General features: G+C 38.7%; 1 protein-coding gene across 3 annotated transcripts in view; it reads left to right on the plus strand.

The window, feature by feature from the left end:
- The window catches only part of LOC106051211 (ras-related protein ced-10-like), an 83,199-nt gene that overhangs the window by 57,171 nt on the left and 7,088 nt on the right, over nucleotides 1-18,940 (plus strand). For 2 of the 3 annotated variants that reach the window (XM_056009544.1, XM_056009543.1), the window contains exons 3-5: nucleotides 10,515-10,586; nucleotides 15,382-15,499; nucleotides 17,485-17,547. In XM_056009544.1, the coding sequence (XP_055865519.1) occupies nucleotides 10,515-10,586; nucleotides 15,382-15,499; nucleotides 17,485-17,547 (253 nt within the window). The remainder of the gene's footprint in view (nucleotides 1-10,514; nucleotides 10,587-15,381; nucleotides 15,500-17,484; nucleotides 17,548-18,940) is intronic. The other variant, XM_056009542.1, reaches the window with a different exon arrangement.

Below are 18,940 nucleotides of genomic sequence, written 5' to 3' on the forward strand. Positions count from 1 at the left end.
TTCATGTGTTTGTAAACAAGAGTGGAAACGTGGCGCTGTGCAGAAGACATTTAGCCCCCTTTAAGGATAAACTTTTCTTGGTATATGAAAGCGCCGCCTTGTACTTTCATTGACGCTTATTAGATAAGCTTCTGTTAGTGCTCTCCAGATCACCCTAACACTATTACGTGAAGGGAACACACATTCAGTGATGTTAACACTACGGTCCGCGGGCCATATCCGGCCCGTCAGAAGGTGCTGAATTATTTGTTGCACATATCAAAATATGAATCAATGAAATAATTAAACAATTAGTTAATTGATTTTTTGTTTTTTTTTTCATAATTTTGTTTTGTATCGAAAAAGGGAAATAAATGCTACTTATTGATAGATGTGGCTGCATGTGTGGAGTTATTCCCATTAATACGTTCCATTTTTCCCATTCTCGGATCAAGTTGAAATTTTAAAAATATTTATTCGTGTTCAATGCCAACATGATGTTTTGGTGTTTAAATCTCTTGTCGGTTCTGAGTTTGGGAAGTTGCAGAGAAAGCTTGGAAAACCCATGAAGTATTGAAATGAAAGAGAGATTGAAAAAAAAAAGGGGGGGGGGACATAAAAAACAACAACAACCCTGTAAGTCGGCGGTTCTCAACCTTTTAAGCTCGGCGACCCCTTTTTACAATTCCTCACTTTGCCGCGACCCCTCCCCCTTACACACACACACAGCTATAGTAGAGTAGACAACAATAATCCATAGTTTCGATGGTCTTAGGTGACCCCTGGCAAATCGTCAATCGACCCCCCAAAGGGGTCGCGACCCACAGGTTGAGAACCCCTGCTGTAAGTGATCTTGATTTAACTCTTTCTCTCTGTAATTATTTTCCTCGTTCCGTTGGGATTATTCATTTTGATTATTTGTGTTTCACGACCCTGTTATGATTAAACTTCAATAATTTTTAGGGTATGTAATCAGGAAATGTTGCATTAGGTACCTATAATCACAGAAGAATGTATGCTCTTTTTATAGAACACAAATTAAAGTTTATAAAATCAAAAATTAATTTAATGGACCTCATTCACCAATCGTAAAACAAAAAACATTTAGCCACGTGGTGCTCTATCTCTTCTATAATAATTTACGGCCTCGTGTTTAATTCATGATGGTTGTCACGTGACAGTTTTTTTTTTCATTGTTTTTATCAATAAGATCACGTGGCTAAAAGTTGTTTTGTTTACGATTGGTGAATGGGGTCCATTGGGTCAAATTAACGTTGGTATCGTCAGTTAGGAGAGAAAGAGTTAACAACAGTTTGATCGTAATGAAGGCTACACACACAAAACTCTCTCTCTCTCTCTCTCTCTATCTCTCTCTCTCTCTTTCTCTCTCTATCTATCTTTCTCTATATATCTCTCTCTCTCGCTCTCTCTCTTTCTCTCTCTATCTTTCTCTCTCTATCTCTCTCTCATATATCTCTCTCTATCTCTCTCTCTCTCTTTCTCTCTCGCTCTCTCTCTTTCTCTCTCTCTCTCACTCTCTCTCTCTATCTTTATCTCTCTCTCTCTCTCTCTCTATCTCTCTCTTTCTGTTTGTTTGTGTTTACCCATCTTGAATGTACATGTTGATGAGTTTGTGTAAATATTTTTTTCTACATAAGCAAATAAAAACCTGATTTTTTTTTAATTTCGTAAATAGTGAAAATATTGGTTCGTATGGTCCTCTCTCTAAATTTAGACTTTCCTAGTCGCCGGGAACCCAGTTACACTCCAGCTAGACCTGACACATAGTCACTAATACACACGAGTCTAACGAACGTGTAATGGTAGTGTAGCATGACACCCGTGGGTCTGGGTTCAAGGAAGGAAGAAAAATAAATAAAGACAAATTGAGTCATCCTGAATGATCCCGTGTGTGTATTTACCAAACGAGACTTCAATGTATTTACCACTTTTTACTAGTAGGGCCTAATATTGTCATAACACTTAAATCAGTAACGACTTTTTGTAATGGACCTCATTCACCAATCGTAAACAAACAACATCAAACTATATGATCTTATTGATAAAACAATGAAAAAAAACTGTCACGTGACAACCATTATGAATTAAACATGAGATCGTAAATTTATATAGAAGAGATAGAGCACCACGTGGCTAAATGTTGTTTGTTTACGATTGGTGAATGAGGTCCATTAGGGCCTAATAGTTCGATTCAGGGATGATATTTCGCAAGCAGGGCTTAATAGTGTCAAGACACTCACTGGACCTCATTCACCAATCGTAAACAAACAACATTTAGCCATGTTTTGACTGCAAGGTTTGACTTGAGAACCTGCTTTGGAAGCGCAGTGGCTGAGCGGTAAAGCGCTTGGCTTCCAAATTGGGGTCCTGGGTTCGAATCCTTGTGATGATTTGGGATTTTTAATTTCGGCGCCTCTACGTTCACCCAGCTTCAATGTTGTACCTGGCGTTAGTTGGGTTAGTTAGTTAAGACGGTTGGTCCGTTGTGCTGGCCCCCATGACCTCAACATCATCTGCCCTATAGATCGCAAGGTCTGAAAGGGGAAACTACTCTCATGTGACTACGTTGATTAAAATGGTTTTTGTAATAGTTCACGGAAAAAGATTTCTAGTTCTCTCCCCTTTCTTCTTTAAATCATTCCTCCTGCGGACTAACTGTAATTTGGTGACGCAAAGATTCTCCCACAGAGTTGTTTTATTTATCCCCACTTCTGCTAACGATATTGAAAAGATGCCGAAAGAGAGAGAGAGAAAAAAAAAGGTAGATCTAGGTCCGTATTTTCCCACGTTCTTCTCGCGCGCAACGGTCATGACGTCACGGTGGTTCTAAATTGGAACTCCGGGAGTCTGGTTTGATAAGAAGACGCGTAGCTGATCTTTAAAAAGTGACTCTAACTCCAATACATGTTAATATAGAGTCGTTTGATGTCTCTATATAATACAACTGTTTAGCGTGTGGCACTTTGAACTAGAATGTGTGTCTGTGTGTCAAATGTGTCTGTGCCCAAACAAATGAGAACTAAGCTGTGAATTCTTTTCGGTCAAAAACTGTATCCCCCCAGCGCTTTACACTGTACAGAAGAACAAATGGTTTATTTCTATTCATAAATTGCTAGCAGACGTGGTATTTTCCACGCCCTCCGCCCCCCCCCCAAAAAAAAGTCCCCCTCCCACTATTGTGGTCATGTCATTAGAATATATTGAATAGTTTACTGACTAGCTAATCTTATCCTTAAAAACAAAAAAAAACATAAGAAATACTTTTTAAAAAAGACTCTCATTGAAACAACTTATCGAGCGATTGTTTTTCTCTTAATAATAATTAATAATTAATTAATGCTAGATTTAAAAAAATGGAGCCCTTTTTAGCTCCCCCCCCCTTTTTTTTTTCCCCACCGGGAAATGATCCTAATTAGGCGAATGTAAAGAAAGATCTACTAGGCTTTATAATATTTCAATGACAAACTTTTAAATCTAGACTTAGAAAATAATGCGCAAAATTTTCCTGAACATTAGTTTATTCAACTCTTAAATCTATAACGCTTTACATTTGGAACGCGATTGTCCTTTCAAGAGACCGATAGTTGGATTTAGATATAGACCTAGATCTAGTTCTCTAGCCAAAATTTAAATTCTTTTTTTTTTTACTTTGAAAAATTATAAATATAAACTCGAGTTTTTCCCAGTGTGACCAACGAGCGAGTAATTATTTTCTCAACGATATACATTAATTGTTAAATGTATAGGAAAATCGTTTGTGCCGTTTATGAGATCCGTGTCCAGGTTCCACATTCCATGAAGTTGTCACTTGAATGGAGGTTTTGTAAAAAAATTTTAGTACATCCTAGCAAATGTTCCGAAATTCAAAATCCCAGTCTTCATTGGGATTCGACCTCGAGAACACTGTGACGATCACACTTGCCGGGGATTATATTATCAAACTTGATAATTCAATGAAATGAAGAAAGAACTCTCCGTATTTACTTCCAAACTTCTTTAATAATACTTCTTCAACTTTCACATCAAATTAACTTCTCAATTCAATAACAACTTGACTTGATACTTCATAAATAAAACTTAAAGATACATGAAACTTCACTTAGTATAACTTCAACTTTAAGTAATATAACTTTAATTAAATGGACCCGCTAATATCACAAAACTTAACTAAATCTTTACTAAGAGAGGACTTAAGCGATAACTAAGCGAGGACCATCGCTCTACAAGAACTACTATGCGAGGACCCCGTCTAACTGATTTTCCCCTAATTTATACTTTTTTTGATCTTACGTTCCAGAATCATGGAACCTTCTCAGATAATTAGTTTAGTAACTTTGACCTTCTAGAAGCTGACGTGTACTATTTTTTCCCTTAACCTCTTTCTTTGATTGGATACCTAAAATTAACTTGTTTACGCTGGACACTTGCACTGGTTTGAACTCGCTTCTAGAAACTGGTCGAAATAGGTCACAGACTCGACTCGTGACAACATGTGGTTCAGAAGCCAAGCGCTATATTACTCAGCCACCACGGCCGCCTAGGGAATACATACAAGCGTAAAGAACCGCTAGTCTGAGAAATCTAAATCTTTGGATTAGCTTGTATTGTATAGCTTGTATTGTCTCTCTAGCTATCAACACACACCTCTCTTTGTTTCAGTTCGTTTCAACCTGTATGCTGTTATATGTTCTATCATCTTCATCTTCCATCTTTGGTTGAGTCCTTCTTTAATCTCGCGTGCACAAGAGTTCCCTTCCATAAACAGCAGCTCCAACGAGAAACACGAGATTTGTCTTCGCAGGGGTAGATAACTAGTAAGAGAGAGTGAATGTTATGTTGCATATAGTGTTAAGGCTTCCGCGCGGTGTTGATTCTTTGAAATATAACTAGTGTAGATCTACGTCTGACTGGAAGTAACACTGAACTCAAACTACTTCAGTAACACCGGCGAAAGGCCGAAACAATCAAAATATGTAGTCGACGCTGATGTTGTTCTACAAATATATTTAATAATCAAGAAGGGAATCGTCCGATGTCAGCTATGTCCGTAAATCCGTATATCTATTGTACTCAAGTCTACTACTCTACAAGAAGCGTCTTCTTTGTAGCGTCACTTAGAGCGTTCTTGTTTTTCAAAGATCTGTCACGTCACTTGTCGCTAAGTAAAACTTTCCCCTTATTCCCGAAACAAATAACTAAATCGTAATCATGTCATAACAATAGTTATAGATATGACGAAAGATAATGTTGTACCCATTACGTGGACTGAGACCAATGAAAATGTTATGAGTCGTAAAAGAATCAACACTGCCTCCCCAAACACCTCATAACACGAGATTTCGAGGTAGATGAACAAGAGGTCCATGCATCTAACAACTCTCCTATACATAAGTTCAACAGTAGTCTGATTTCAAAGTAACCAAATCTAAGTTTCTAGCTTCTTTTATGAAGCTGATCTTCCCTTTGCATGCACTATCAGCCGTCAGTATCTGGGTATTTAGAAAGTCGTCAGTATCTGGGTATTTAGAAAGTAAAAAGCTTTGGATAAAAATAAAACTTTTGAGAGTAGGGAGCCTTGTATGTAAGCAGTTGGTGATGAGCAATATGAGTAACAACTAACTCTGGGTATTGGTTGTACTCTGCAAATCAGTTGTTATATTGGATATACGGAGATTGGGCATTACTGGGTCCAAGGAGGAAAACTTATACATTTATCAAAATCTTCAGTTGAAAGGTATTGAAAATCATTCATTTAGTTTTGAGGATGTTCCATTGACAGATTTAGTTTTGTGGATGTTCCATTGACAGATTTAGTTTTGTGGATGTTCCATTGACAGATTTAGTTTTGTGGATGTTCCATTGACAGATTTAGTTTTGTGGATGTTCCATTGACACATTTAGTTTTGTGGATGTTCCATTGACACATTTAGTTTTGAGGATGTTCCATTGACACATTTAGTTTTTTCATGTTCCATTGACATATTTAGTTTTGTGGATGTTCCATTGACAGATTTAGTTTTGTGGATGTTCCATTGACACATTTAGTTTTGTGGATGTTCCATTGACACATTTAGTTTTGTGGATGTTCCATTGACACATTTAGTTTTGTGCATGTTCCATTGACACATTTTGTTTTGAGGATGTTCCGTTGACACATTTAGTTTTTTCATGTTCCATTGACACATTTAGTTTTACTTCAGGGCCGTCGTTAAGCCACTGCAACCTATGCTTTCGCAGTAGGCCCTGCAACTTCATAGGGCCCTCGCTAATTCTATGTGTAAATTATTAAAATTAAACCAATTTATAACTTATAACAGGGTTCCCGCGACATTCTTGTTTCCCGACAGCTCCTTGATATCTCCTGATATGGTTAAAATCTCCTTAAAAATAGACAAAATTGTCTTTTTGGGGTGTAAGCCAATACGGAAAAGTTCAATTCTACGCCCGACATTTAAAAAACAAAACGGCATCGTCAGCTTTCTTTTAATAACAATGTAATGCAAAGACGAATTTATTTTCTAATACAAATCTTAATTTTCACTTATTATCCTTATCCCTACCCAAACTGGGCCCCGCGCAATCCGTTTCGAATGGGGCCCCGCAATTGTTAGGGCCGGCCCTATTCTGTACTGGGGGGGGGGGTGAACTCCACCATCGCCAGTTCCAAGCAAGGATGAAAAAGAAGGAGGGTCTAGCGACTCCAGCTTGTTAAACCTCCGTTGTTTCAGACACCCCAAACTTTTAAACCTTTAAACATGCTTGGGCTATGATGCAACGATCTTTAAAATCTGAATGAACACCTGAAACTTGTGAAACATTTTACACAATTGTATTGAGCACCTTGAACTCGTGTGTTGGTGTGCCGAGTGTCAATGTGTGTCTTGTTTCGTAAAACTTCCTACTTCTTAAAAACGACACGGTCGGTGCTATAAATAGAATGTGTTTTGAGTGCTCTATATTGAGTGACCTACTTATCTTTTGACTGTGTCCGGTCTAAAGCTGTCATTCTTTTTGCCAAAGGCTTGTCCTGCCACCTTTCAACTTTGACCCTTATAGGAGGCGGCTGTATTCGAAACGAGTGGCAATGGATGGAAACTGGAAAGACAGATGAAGATGATCGGGTGGAGAAAGAAGAAAAAAAAGCTTTTAAATCTTAAGCCCCCGCTGTCTTAAGCTCCCACTGTCTTAAGCTCCCACTGTCTTAAGCTCCCACTGTCTTAAGCCCCCGCTGTATTAAGCTCGCATTGTCTTAAGCCCCCACTGTCTTTAGCCACCGATTTCGTAAGCTCCCACTTTCTTAAGTTCCTGCTGTCACTAGCCCCCGCTGTCTTAAGCTCCCACTGTCGCAAGCCCCTCTGTCTTTAGCTCCCGCTGTCTTAACCTCACGCTGTCTTAAGCCCCCCACTGTCTTAAGCTCCCACTGTCTTAAGCCCCCGCTGTCTTTAGCCCCCGCTGTCTTAAGCCCCCACTGTCCTTTTCCTACCCACAATTCAGAGAGGAGCAGCCTCAATGATTAATAATAGTAATAAAAATAGTTGAACTTCTGAAGCGCTGTTAACACACATGATGTAGGCTCACGGCGCTGTTTTAACATAACAGAAATATAAACACGAGAGTTGAAATGACAAGTTAATCTTAAAAAAAAAAAGATTTTCTAAAAATAGGTCTTCAATGTTTTTCTTGAATGCAGTGATAGTGAAGCATGGCTGAGATCAATGCGGCGTGAGTTCCAAACTTTTGGTCCATGCACTGAAAAAAATCAGCCAACTGAAACTTTTGAGGGAGGAACGTGGAACTACTAGAAGCGTTGAGTCCATTGAGCGCAGGGCTAGACAATGGACATATGGAGTGACCAGTTCGCTAAGGTACAAGGGCATTTCTTTGTTATAGATACTCTGATGACAAAGTGTGACCACCTTGTAGTCGATTCTCGCTTTCACGGGAAGCCAATGGAGTGTACGCAGGAGAGCAGTAGCAGAATCACATCTTGCTTTCTTTGGAATATTCGTGCGGCGCTGTTCTGGGTGGACCTCATTCACCAATCGTAAACAAACAACATTTAGCCACGTGATTGTCTATCTCTTCTATACAAACTACGTAATCCAAAAAGGCTGTCACGTGATACGTTTTTTTCCCAATGTTTTATCAATATTATCACGCGGCTAAATGTTGTTTGTTTACGATTGGTGAATGAGGTCCATTCACTGTAGCTTAGCGACTTTGTCTTCGGGTATACCCGCTGGCACAGATTATGAGGGGGGGGGGCGGAGAGTACGGTTCAATCGCTGTCATATCTCTCATCAGTATTGCTAGGCTGATCGCCGGTTAGCTAATTTCATTTTCCATGTAAAACAAAATTAATTACTAATGATTGATTAACTAATATGTTAATTATATTAATTGGTTCCTGTGTTGTCATCGACAATGAATAATTTTGCAACGTTTTACCTTAATCCGAGAATGTGAAGTGGGAGAAACAGCGTGTAAAAGATTTGACCAGATCGTGCGGTTTGCGCGCTGGACTGTCGTTCGGATTTATTGACGGTCGAGGGTTCAAACCCTGCCCGCTCCCATCCCCCGTCGTCCTGCGGGAGGTTTGGACTAGGAAGTAAACTATCTTCAACTCTGAAGAAACATCCGAAACATGTAAAACAAACAAACAAACAGACGCAATAAGCTAGTCTATAAAGAAAGTGTGTACGTTTGTCGCCTTTATAGTTTCACATGGCTTTAGCTCAAAACAATAACATGACCTATATACTTAACAATTATTGTCTTGTTTTTGGTTTCGGTTATTTTTTTAAGACCAGGCGAAACAAGAACTAAGTTCTGATGAATGCAGGTCTAAGTAGATTGAATTACCCCACTTGGCTACTGAGGCCCCAGTTCGAATGTAGACTTTTATATTTGTATTGATCCATAGTTTTTTTTTTGTTTGTGGAGTGTTTAATACACTTATGTAACAGCATCTTACCCTGACACTTCAATTTCCCGCGTGTTTTTACAAAGCTTGTATCAACTCTGTCTCTCAAAAAGTGTGTACACGTTATTTCTCCCACACCCATTCTCGGAAATTAAAACTTCGCACAGTTGTTCATTGACATTGACAAGGCATGATTCAATTTTGAAAAAAGTAACCAATTAGACAATTAATTACTGGTAGTTCATTATTTTGTTCAATAGCAACAAGGGAAACTAATACTTCAGTATTTCTACACATATGGCTAAATGTGTAGGGTTTAGTCCGCTTAAATATTTGTTAACGCTAGTTCTCCCTCACGCATTCTCCGATCAGGTTGATACTTTAAACAATTATTTAGTGTACCTAGCAGAACATGAATCAATAAACAAAAATACTCGATTAGTCAATTCATGATCATCATCACTCCTTTGAGTTCCTTGTGGAACATAGGGCCTCGACAAAAACACGCCACTCTCCACGGTCTCTTGCTAGCTTTTTAATGGTGTCCCAGCTCTTCCTGGTCTTCTCTGCTTCTTCAAGTACACTGCGTCGCCATGTTCTTTTTGGTCTTCCTCTGCGTCTTGTTCCCTGGGGCTTCCACTCTAAGGCCTGCCTAGCTCTGTTGCTGGTATCTTTACTAAGGGTGTGACCAATCCATCTCCACTTCCTCTCTCGATTAGTCAATTAATTATTGGTAACTATTTATTTTGTTTGATATCGAATAAGGGAAATGACTTGTACATTATTGGTAGATATAGTTTTAAGAACGGAGTTCTTCCCCTTTAAATAAGATTTGTTTGTTTGTTTTTTACGGATTTTTCGGTTGTCTGCCTTTGCTTATGAGTTAAATCAAGCTAACGAAAGCCCGCGGGCCATCGGTTGATAATCACTTCGTTAGTTCTCTTCACTCATGTTGGACTTAAGGCATTGATGTTCGTATGACTCTGGACTTGAACTGTGTCCTTCCAAACTTATGCCAGTATATGAAACAGAAGTGGCTCGATTTCATTGAACGACCTTTTTTTTTTTTATCCTGATACCCTTTTGTACAAATTTGTCCTAGTTTATGAAACGAGAAATGTTCCAATATATTTATGACTTTCTGAGTATTTTATTAGGCTCTGTCTTTGTATTTGTGTTCTGTTGTCACAGATTAATGATAAATTACTGTAGACGTTACTAATTAATAATGATAATAACGAGACTGTCTTTCTCAAGGTAGACATATATAACTAACTTTTTATTTCCCTTCGATCCTTTGCTTTCGCACAAAACATAAACAACAAACAATGACGTAATATCATATAATATTAGCACATCCTTCCTTTTAAAGTTCTTAAGACCTATATTTACAATTTGAAAACAAAGATAGCCATCGAAAATTTCTTTTTCTATTTGAAGTATGAAATAGGTGCAACATCTATTTAACGGTCGTGTCAAAACCTGTCTTTTGACCCGCCATCTAACGACTGGCCCTCTGGGTCCGCCTACGAGTTTAACATCAACTCACTGGCCACCTTATTTACGTTAACTATATGCTTGTTTCTTTCAGTGCTGTTGGGAAAACATCAATGTTGACAAGCTACACTGAAGGCTCATTTCCAGAGGACTACGTGCCAACTGTGTAAGTGTAATATATATACTTTTATACTGTCAGTCCAGGTCGTCTCTTTATTCAAATATAGTGTCACCTTTTTTAAGACTATTTGCAACAAACTAACACTGAAAGCCATTCGCATTGGTTAGTGTTATAATGATTTTTGCATTTTCAGTGAATTCTGGTCTCATAACTCAACTGGAGTCCTAGCTTATTATTATTATATATATATATATATATATATATATATATATATATATATATATATATATATATATATATATTTCACATTCTTTAGCGTATTTTTAACGGAGGACTTCTATTGTGAATTTTTAAAACAACGTTTTACTGATTGATTGTCTATCTATCTATCTATCTAAATATCTATATCTATCTATCTATCTATATAATTCTTTTCGTGGCCCAATCATGCTGGTCACCACGATGAAAAAGTAATGGAAAGATAATTCTTTTATTTCTTCAAGTCGGACTAGAGTTACCCCACGTAACTTTCGCGGTGACAGAGAGCGATGCTCAGTAAAAAAAAAAAAACGGGGGGGGCGTATGGTGAACATGAGCTAAAGCTCTAGATCTAAGCTCTAGATCTAAGGTCTGATATCTAAAGACTTCAAACAGAAAGTAGTTCACAGCAAATAGTTTTCTTCTTGGTACAGGTGGTGGGACCTTATCACTAAAATTACGTTTCACTGTAATGAGACTTGGTCGAAGTTTTACGATAACAGCCGATACTGGATTTACGATAGCAGACGATATTTGATGTACGATACCAGACGATATTGGATTTACGATAACAGCGATACTGTATTTACGATAACAGCGATACTGGATTTACGATAACAGACGATATTTGATGTACGATACCAGACGATACTGGATTTACGATAACAGACGATATTTGATGTACGATACCAGACGATATTGGATTTACAATAAAACTCGATAATGTACTTTTACTTAGAAAACGAAGGAACAACAACTAGCGAATCTTTGTCGGTTCAGTGGGGGGGGGGGGGGTTGTTCCGTATGTCTTCCATGTCACGTGGTAGTGCTGTTTACATTAATGGCCTCATCTTATTTTATATGATACAGACGTTTCGTCACGCATTTGGTCATGCATATTAACCAATGACCTAAATTCTGTCAAGTCACTGGTTTTCCTGGCTGGCTCAGGCAACCCATTCCGTGCTCAAATAGCGCATTGATGTCATTGTAATTTGATTGTGAAAATAGTCTAGATCTAGACATCTTTAAGTAAGAAAATGTAGGTTACAATAATTCACTAATGGGACCTCATTCACCAATCGTAAACAAACAACATTTAGTCACGTGATCTTATTGATAAAACTATGAAAAAAAACTGTCTCGTGACAACCATTATGAATTAAACATGAGATCGTAAATTATATAGAAGAGATAGAGCACCACGTGGCTAAAGGTTGTTTGTTTACAATTGGTGGTTGTGGTCCATTGGTATGACTAATTAGTAAGTCTACTAAATCGAAGCTAGTACTAGATCTAAAGCTACATCTTATCATGGGAAGACTTGCCATTATTGTCACGTGACATAACCTCGTGACTTATTTTAAAGTAGGTTAGAAATTGTGAACAGAACAGATTTGTGAAGATTTCTGATTGATAAACTAATCTAAAAGCATTAGGATTTAACCAACTCGAGAGAAAAAGCAACATTTTCATCTAAACCCCTCCCTGTCCCAAAAAGTAAATAGCTCGTGTGTCTGACTGATTTTAACAAACTGGTCAGTGTAAGGCTAGCCTAGAATACGTGTAGTCGGTCATGGCAAAACGACCAAGCGATAGCGCTTGTGAGTGTCGAATAGTCATGCGAGAAAATACACACTGCCATGGGTAGTCAAGCATGTAATAAGGCTTGTCTTCGAGTCCGAAAATTTGTGAGGAATGCAGTATTTCCCGTGGCTGTGCAGCCCCAGCTGTGACCTACATTTTTTGCCACACCCATGGCAAGCATAACCATTGTCCGCCGGTGGTCGATTTAGATTTTCTTTTCGCCGTCAGCGTCTGTCCTCGGCAGCGGATTTTCTTTTGGTCTCAAATGTGTATCCCGCGGCCGTTGTGAGTGACCTCCAGCTGTCGGTTTCTAAGGCCGCATGCAACAAGGTACTCCCTTCTATGTCAGCTCAGGCAAGCTGGCGCCTAAGCTGGTCTTTGAAGCGTTTCCGCGGGGCGCCTCTGTTACGTCGACCACCTTTCAGCTTACCAAAAAGTACGTAAATCTACCCTTAACTCGTATTTTTTTCTTTGCCTACAAGATCTATCTCTAACTGCAAAGACCTAGATCTATTACTTTTACGAGACTGTAAACTTTACTGTATGGTTTTCCGTTATACAGTAAGTCAATAGTTTAAAGTTTAAATAAATAAGTTTATGTGACGCCACTTAGAAACCCGGTGAAAATCTGACCGTTTTGGATGCGCAGAAAAATTACGTCAGAAAAACATAACTTACTAAGTTATTATTGAAAATAAAAAAGAATAATATATTCACTCTCTGTAAATCAAAACACGTATTATATCAAACATTGTCAAAACCATGGGAGTTTCCGTTTGTTATTCCTTGTGTGGGAACAGAGGAAAATGCTGGCTACAACAAAACCGGAGGATTCCAGCTACCCGTCGCCTCAGCGTGGCGCCTCCGGTGGAAACGTCTAGTAGTGGAAATAGATAGGCTAAGTACGAGTAGCGAATCAGGCCCTTGCGGGACGCCCTGGGTGAGCTTTAGTTTTTTTTTTTATCTCACTCGGGGTAGGGATGGAACAAGTAGCCCCGCACACCAGTCCAAAAAGTCCGCCACGCCGTTCCACAAGAAGGCCGTCATCAGTGACCCCTAGCTGGAGTGGCGGTCCTTGCACGGAATAGTGGCGGTTACAGTTTAGGAATATGAGACAAGCTCCCCGCAGTCAGCACTGTTCTCGGCCACTTGTAGCGAGTGGGACCCAGGAACGGGGACGGAGCGCTGTGTACACGGCACGGTCCGGTCTTGCCCAGTCAACCGATATGACCGTCTACCGTTGGGAGCCCTCAGACAGGACAGGGGTGAAGAGCCCCATGTCCAGGCCTGGTAGTTAGATAAAAGCCTTTCTAACCACCAACGCCTACGGCGCCGACGCCCTACTGGACTTCACTGAGGGTTACAACAAAAGGGGTTTCAGAAAAGAAACATATAACTCAGGTCTGCGACTGTGGCTTCACTAGAGTCGGTGTCACCCAGTGCAACGTCCCTCGTGACGTCACTGATTGAGGAAGTCACATGCTCTTGACTAGCATTTGACACAAGTGCATGGCGCACAGCTGCATTTTTTTTTTAAATCCTTGGCTTTTGGTGTAGAGGCACTGAGCCTCGCTGATGACGAGGGTGATAATAGATAGCTCAAGATAAAAGTTTTTCCATTCAGTTGTTCTACTAATAGAATATGCATCCTCTGTTTGGACCCCTCAGCTCACGAAAACATTAAAACTGGAACAGACACAAAACAAAGCAGCGAGCTTCATAACAAATGAATATTCACATTTGACTAGAGTAACACCTTTAGTAAAAATCACTACATTTAGAAAGCCTTCAGGACAGAAGACTCAAAAGTAAAGTAGCAATTATACATAAAACACTGAACCATAATCTTCAAATACAAAAACAAAATCTGATCAAATGCACAGAAAGACCCGCTAATATCACAAAACTTATTACTAGTCCCATATGCTAGGACAAATTTGTACAAATACTCCTTTTTCCCTAGTGCTATTAGAGCATGGAATGGGTTGCTTGAGCTAGCCAGGAAAACTAGTGACTTGGCAGAATTTAAGTCATTGGTCAACATGCATGATTAGATGCATTACGCGTAGGACGTTATCATCTTCTTTTTTTTTTTTTGAAGTAACGTCTGTATCTTATAAGATAATAAGATAAGATATCGTAGACAAAAACACTTCTGCGGACACTTTTCTAAGAATTTTGGAAATGTGAACTATGAGTTAAGAATTATCTTATAAATTACTGACGTTTCTTCTTAACAGAAGATAATAACGTCCTACTCGTATCTATGTGTCAATGTAGTCGTGCGTTTTAAGTAGTGACTTACAAGTCTACCAAGTCACTGATTCCACGCTCTAATGTCTAAAGACACTATGGAAGAAAGAACACTTATAATAATTTGTCCATTTGTAGGGTACAAGAAATGTGATTATCTTTGTATTTTTCTGAGTATCTTACTAACTGCCCCGAAAGGAAAAATAGCAGCTATTTGTTTTGTGTGGTCTGTCTATCGTCCGTCCGTCCGTCCATTTTAAATCTCAAACGCTAGAAAATATATTGCTGACCAGGTGGTGGGAGCTCTTTTACAACCCCGCACAGGGCAATGAGAATCCTCTCGCGCCCCTTAGGCACTCCCTCGGGAGTCTTGTTTCGCTACCCGATTGACTTATCGTTTTCTCTTACGACCGTTTCTTCCAGGGCGCCACTAAGAGGCAGGGTAGCATGCCCTGGAGAACAGCTAACACCCAACAGTGTCGATCATACATGGCTAAATAATTTATGTAATTTAGTTCATAATCATCTTTTCTGTTCTTAATTTTTGGTTAAAGAGATAAAAGCCAATTCACGGAACAAAGTCCAGTCTACTTATTAACCTATCGCTACAAAAAATTGTAGTCTATGTTTAAAGTCATTTCTTGCATGAGGTTGTTGCCCTTGTAATTACCAAGCAGGGGGACACAATTATGTCAGACTTTGTCTCGATTTACCTTCCTTTTTCATTTTTTTCCCCCTTTAGGTTTGACAACACGACAATAGACCTAACAGTTGAAGGTCAACAGGTCAGCCTAGGACTGTGGGATACGGCAGGACAAGAAGATTATGACAGATTGAGGCCATTGTCTTATCCTGGGGCGGTCAGTAACTAAATGCATGTTATTAATGAGTTACTTTAGAGGCCGACCATGGACCAACATATCTTAAGTTGCACTCTTCATTAACGAAAACCATTAAAGTGAAGGGAGGCCTTTAGCTAATCTAATAGAATTTAATTTACATTGATTTTAAGTCTTGCTTTCTAAATCTGTACGATAATTTTTTTAAACCAAACTATTTCTTTAAACATTAAAAAAAAAAGTAAAGTTCCTCCTTTCAGACCTTGTGGTCTGTAGGAGAGATGATGTAAGGTCATCTGTTTCTGAGGCCTATGGTAAACGAGGGTGTCATGTGGCTAACACAACGACCAACCGCCTTTACTTTTCCCCAACTAATGACAGGTACCCATTATAGCTATGTGAACTCAGAGGTGCCTGAAGAACCCAAAATAAAAAATCCCATTCTTCACCGGGATTTGAACCCTGGACTCTGGTTCAGAAGCCAAGCCCTTTACCACTCAGCCACCACACCTCCTCTTTAAAGCATAAAAGGGAAATAAAATAATAAATTCTATTATTGTCCTATTGATTTACTTTACCATTATTCAATGAAATCCACACCAGTTTCCTAACTCGTTTGTAAAACATTAGTTCGGAGAGTTAGCTTTGCTGCAGCCAACATTTTGTCCATAACTAAATTAGTTTTGATGCAGCAACATATACAGATAATACATACCATTTAGAGGAAACCCTGTTGAACCAAAATTAAAACCAATAAGGTTTGGGCCTTTGCTAGTTAATAGAAAACTCTAATGACAGACACTATACATGAAATTAGCTTATGATAGAAACTTTTAAACCTAATATATTTTTATGTTCACTGGTTATTTTCTGTATTTATTTGTATACCTATATTGTACTTAACCCCTATATATGGCTTCCTTTAGTCCAAATATTGTTCATCTCATAGAAATGAGATGAATGCCTGGGCATTAGTTGTAGTCAGAATGATGTTGCCCACACAGCAGTTCCCCCCTCTCCACGCAGCTGATGTACACACAAGAAAGACAAGTGTGGATACAGTTCGGGATCAGAGTCTCAGGCTCTGCCAGGATAAAGCACTGTGTGCTGCAAAAAGGGTGGCCCTAACAACAGCGGGGCCCTATGCGAAACTGATTGTGCAGAGCCCAGTTTTGGGTTGGGAGAAAGCTTGATGTCAAAATTAAGATTTTTTATTAGAAAATACATTTGTCTTTGCAATGCATTTTTATTTAATGAAAGCTAACATTGCCTTTTTTTTTTAAGTCATGCAAAGGATTGGCACTCCTATTTACTATTTTGTCTTTTTCCCAGGAAATTTTAATGAGTTTTTAGGAGATTTTAATAATTTCAGATTTCCAGGACTTTTTTCTAATATTTGCTATTTCAGATTTCCAGGAGGTTTAGGAAAATCAGCAGGCCACGGAAACCCTTGTTATTATATATAAGTTATAATGTTTTATAAGCTAGAATTAGCGCTGGCCTATGAAAGCGCGGGGCCCACTGCGCCGCATAGTCTGCAGTGGCCTAAGGCCGCCCTGGCTGCAAACTGCCTATGGGTCTCAGGCTTCTGATTTGTCCTCAGGGTTAATTCTCATAAGCCATTCCCATGATTGGGTATAACCGCAAGGCAGCAGAGGTTTGAATTCAGAGTTTTCCTTCTCCAAGGTGGGTAGCCAGCCAAGGCTAACGAGCCCCTTCTTCCTGAAGCTTATTGGTTTAGGCACCAGTTACCTGCCTTCTCCCTTCTTCTGATAGGGAAATTGTTCCGCCATTGTAAGCATTTTCCATTACCACTTTCGCAATGACAAGATTAAAGAACCTCTTTCCCCCTCTAACAGTAAATTATTACACATCTTTCAGGATTCAAAAGACATGTCTAAAATATATCTCCTAGGATGTATAGAAGCTACTATATTTTTAATATTTATAGTTGATTATTGGTACATTAATATTTTAACACAGTTTTGTGTTTTTCTCTTCTCCAGGATTGTTTCATTCTATGTTTTTCTTTGTGTAATAAAGCAAGTGCAGAGAATATAAAAGCCAAGGTAGATAACTCACTTTTGCTTTTTTAATCCTATCCTTGTGTTTTGCTAATTATGCATGCTAATTAGTTGAGATTTACTCCATAGCTATGTCAGCTATAGTCCAAGTGGATAAAAATAGTTTAAAATAATGCTACCGACATTAAAGCCCTCATGTTTCAGCATTGAGGAAATAAATTCAGATGAGTGTGTGAACCATGAATAAGAATTAGTCATTAAATGATAACGATTTCTAACTGTAAATTATAGGGGAAACTCTCCATTAAACAGCTCCCAATTTATCACTATTGAAATTTTTTTATTGCCTTTTTATTTCAAAATGTTAAAGTTGACGAAAATTTTTTTTGTTCTAAAATACATTTAAAAAACAATTTGAAGACAAAGTCGCCCTATTTTATTTAAAAAAAATGTATTTGACTTAATTTACTGATTTTATCAAAGTACAGGCATCTACTCTGTGGGGAAACATGTTTATAATAGTTTAAGTGCACTTTAAATATGAGAAAATCAAGTTTCAAGTTGCAAAGCCGCCCCATGTTACGGTACTGAGAGAGCCCCCCTCCCCCGGGCCCCTAAATCCCTAGCTACGTCACTGCATGTGAAACTCTGCTCTCATCCTTAATGTTTGGACTCGAAGACATTGCCTTTATTATAAACTATACTAAGTCATCTGTTTTCCTGGCTGATTCAGGCAGCCCATTCTATGATCTTATTATACTAAGAAAGTAAGGGTAATTGTATGAAATTGTCCTAGTATATGGAATAAGAAAATTGTTATCGTCTTTTGGGGCTGGAGGTGTGTTACGTTCTTCAATTTGTAAGTTATGATTTATTGTTTTATTATTGCCATGTGAAACACTGCACTCATTCTTTATCTTCGGAATCGAAGACATTGCTGTTATTATTGCTGCTTTTTTTTTTTCTATTCTGAGGTGTCTCATCAGTTAGTTGTTTACTATATTTGCTGTCCATACCAATTAAATCAAAAATAAACTATAGAAGATTAATTGCATTGTAAAGTAAAGTATCCCCTTTCAGACCTTGCAATCTATGGGGCAAAGTAATGTAAAGGTCATCTATTTCTATGGCCGAACGTTAAAGAGCAGGGTGTCATGTGACCATCACAAAACCAACTGCCTTTTTTTTTCTCATCTAGTGTCAGGTACCATCAGAGTTGGCTGGACTCAGGGGTGTTATTAGAATTTCCAAAACTAAAAATCCCAGTCTTCACAAGATTCAAACCTGTGCCTCTTGGTTCAGAAGCTAAGCACTTCACCACTTATCCACCATGCCCCTCAATTGCATTGGACCATTTCCTTAATAAGGGGGCTCGAGGTTCAACACCCGACTCGGGCAGAGTTATGTTTACTGAGCGCCTAAAGGCAGCATGGAAAAC

This window comes from Biomphalaria glabrata, chromosome 14, assembly GCF_947242115.1.
Source record: "Biomphalaria glabrata chromosome 14, xgBioGlab47.1, whole genome shotgun sequence".
NCBI lineage: Eukaryota > Metazoa > Mollusca > Gastropoda > Planorbidae > Biomphalaria > Biomphalaria glabrata.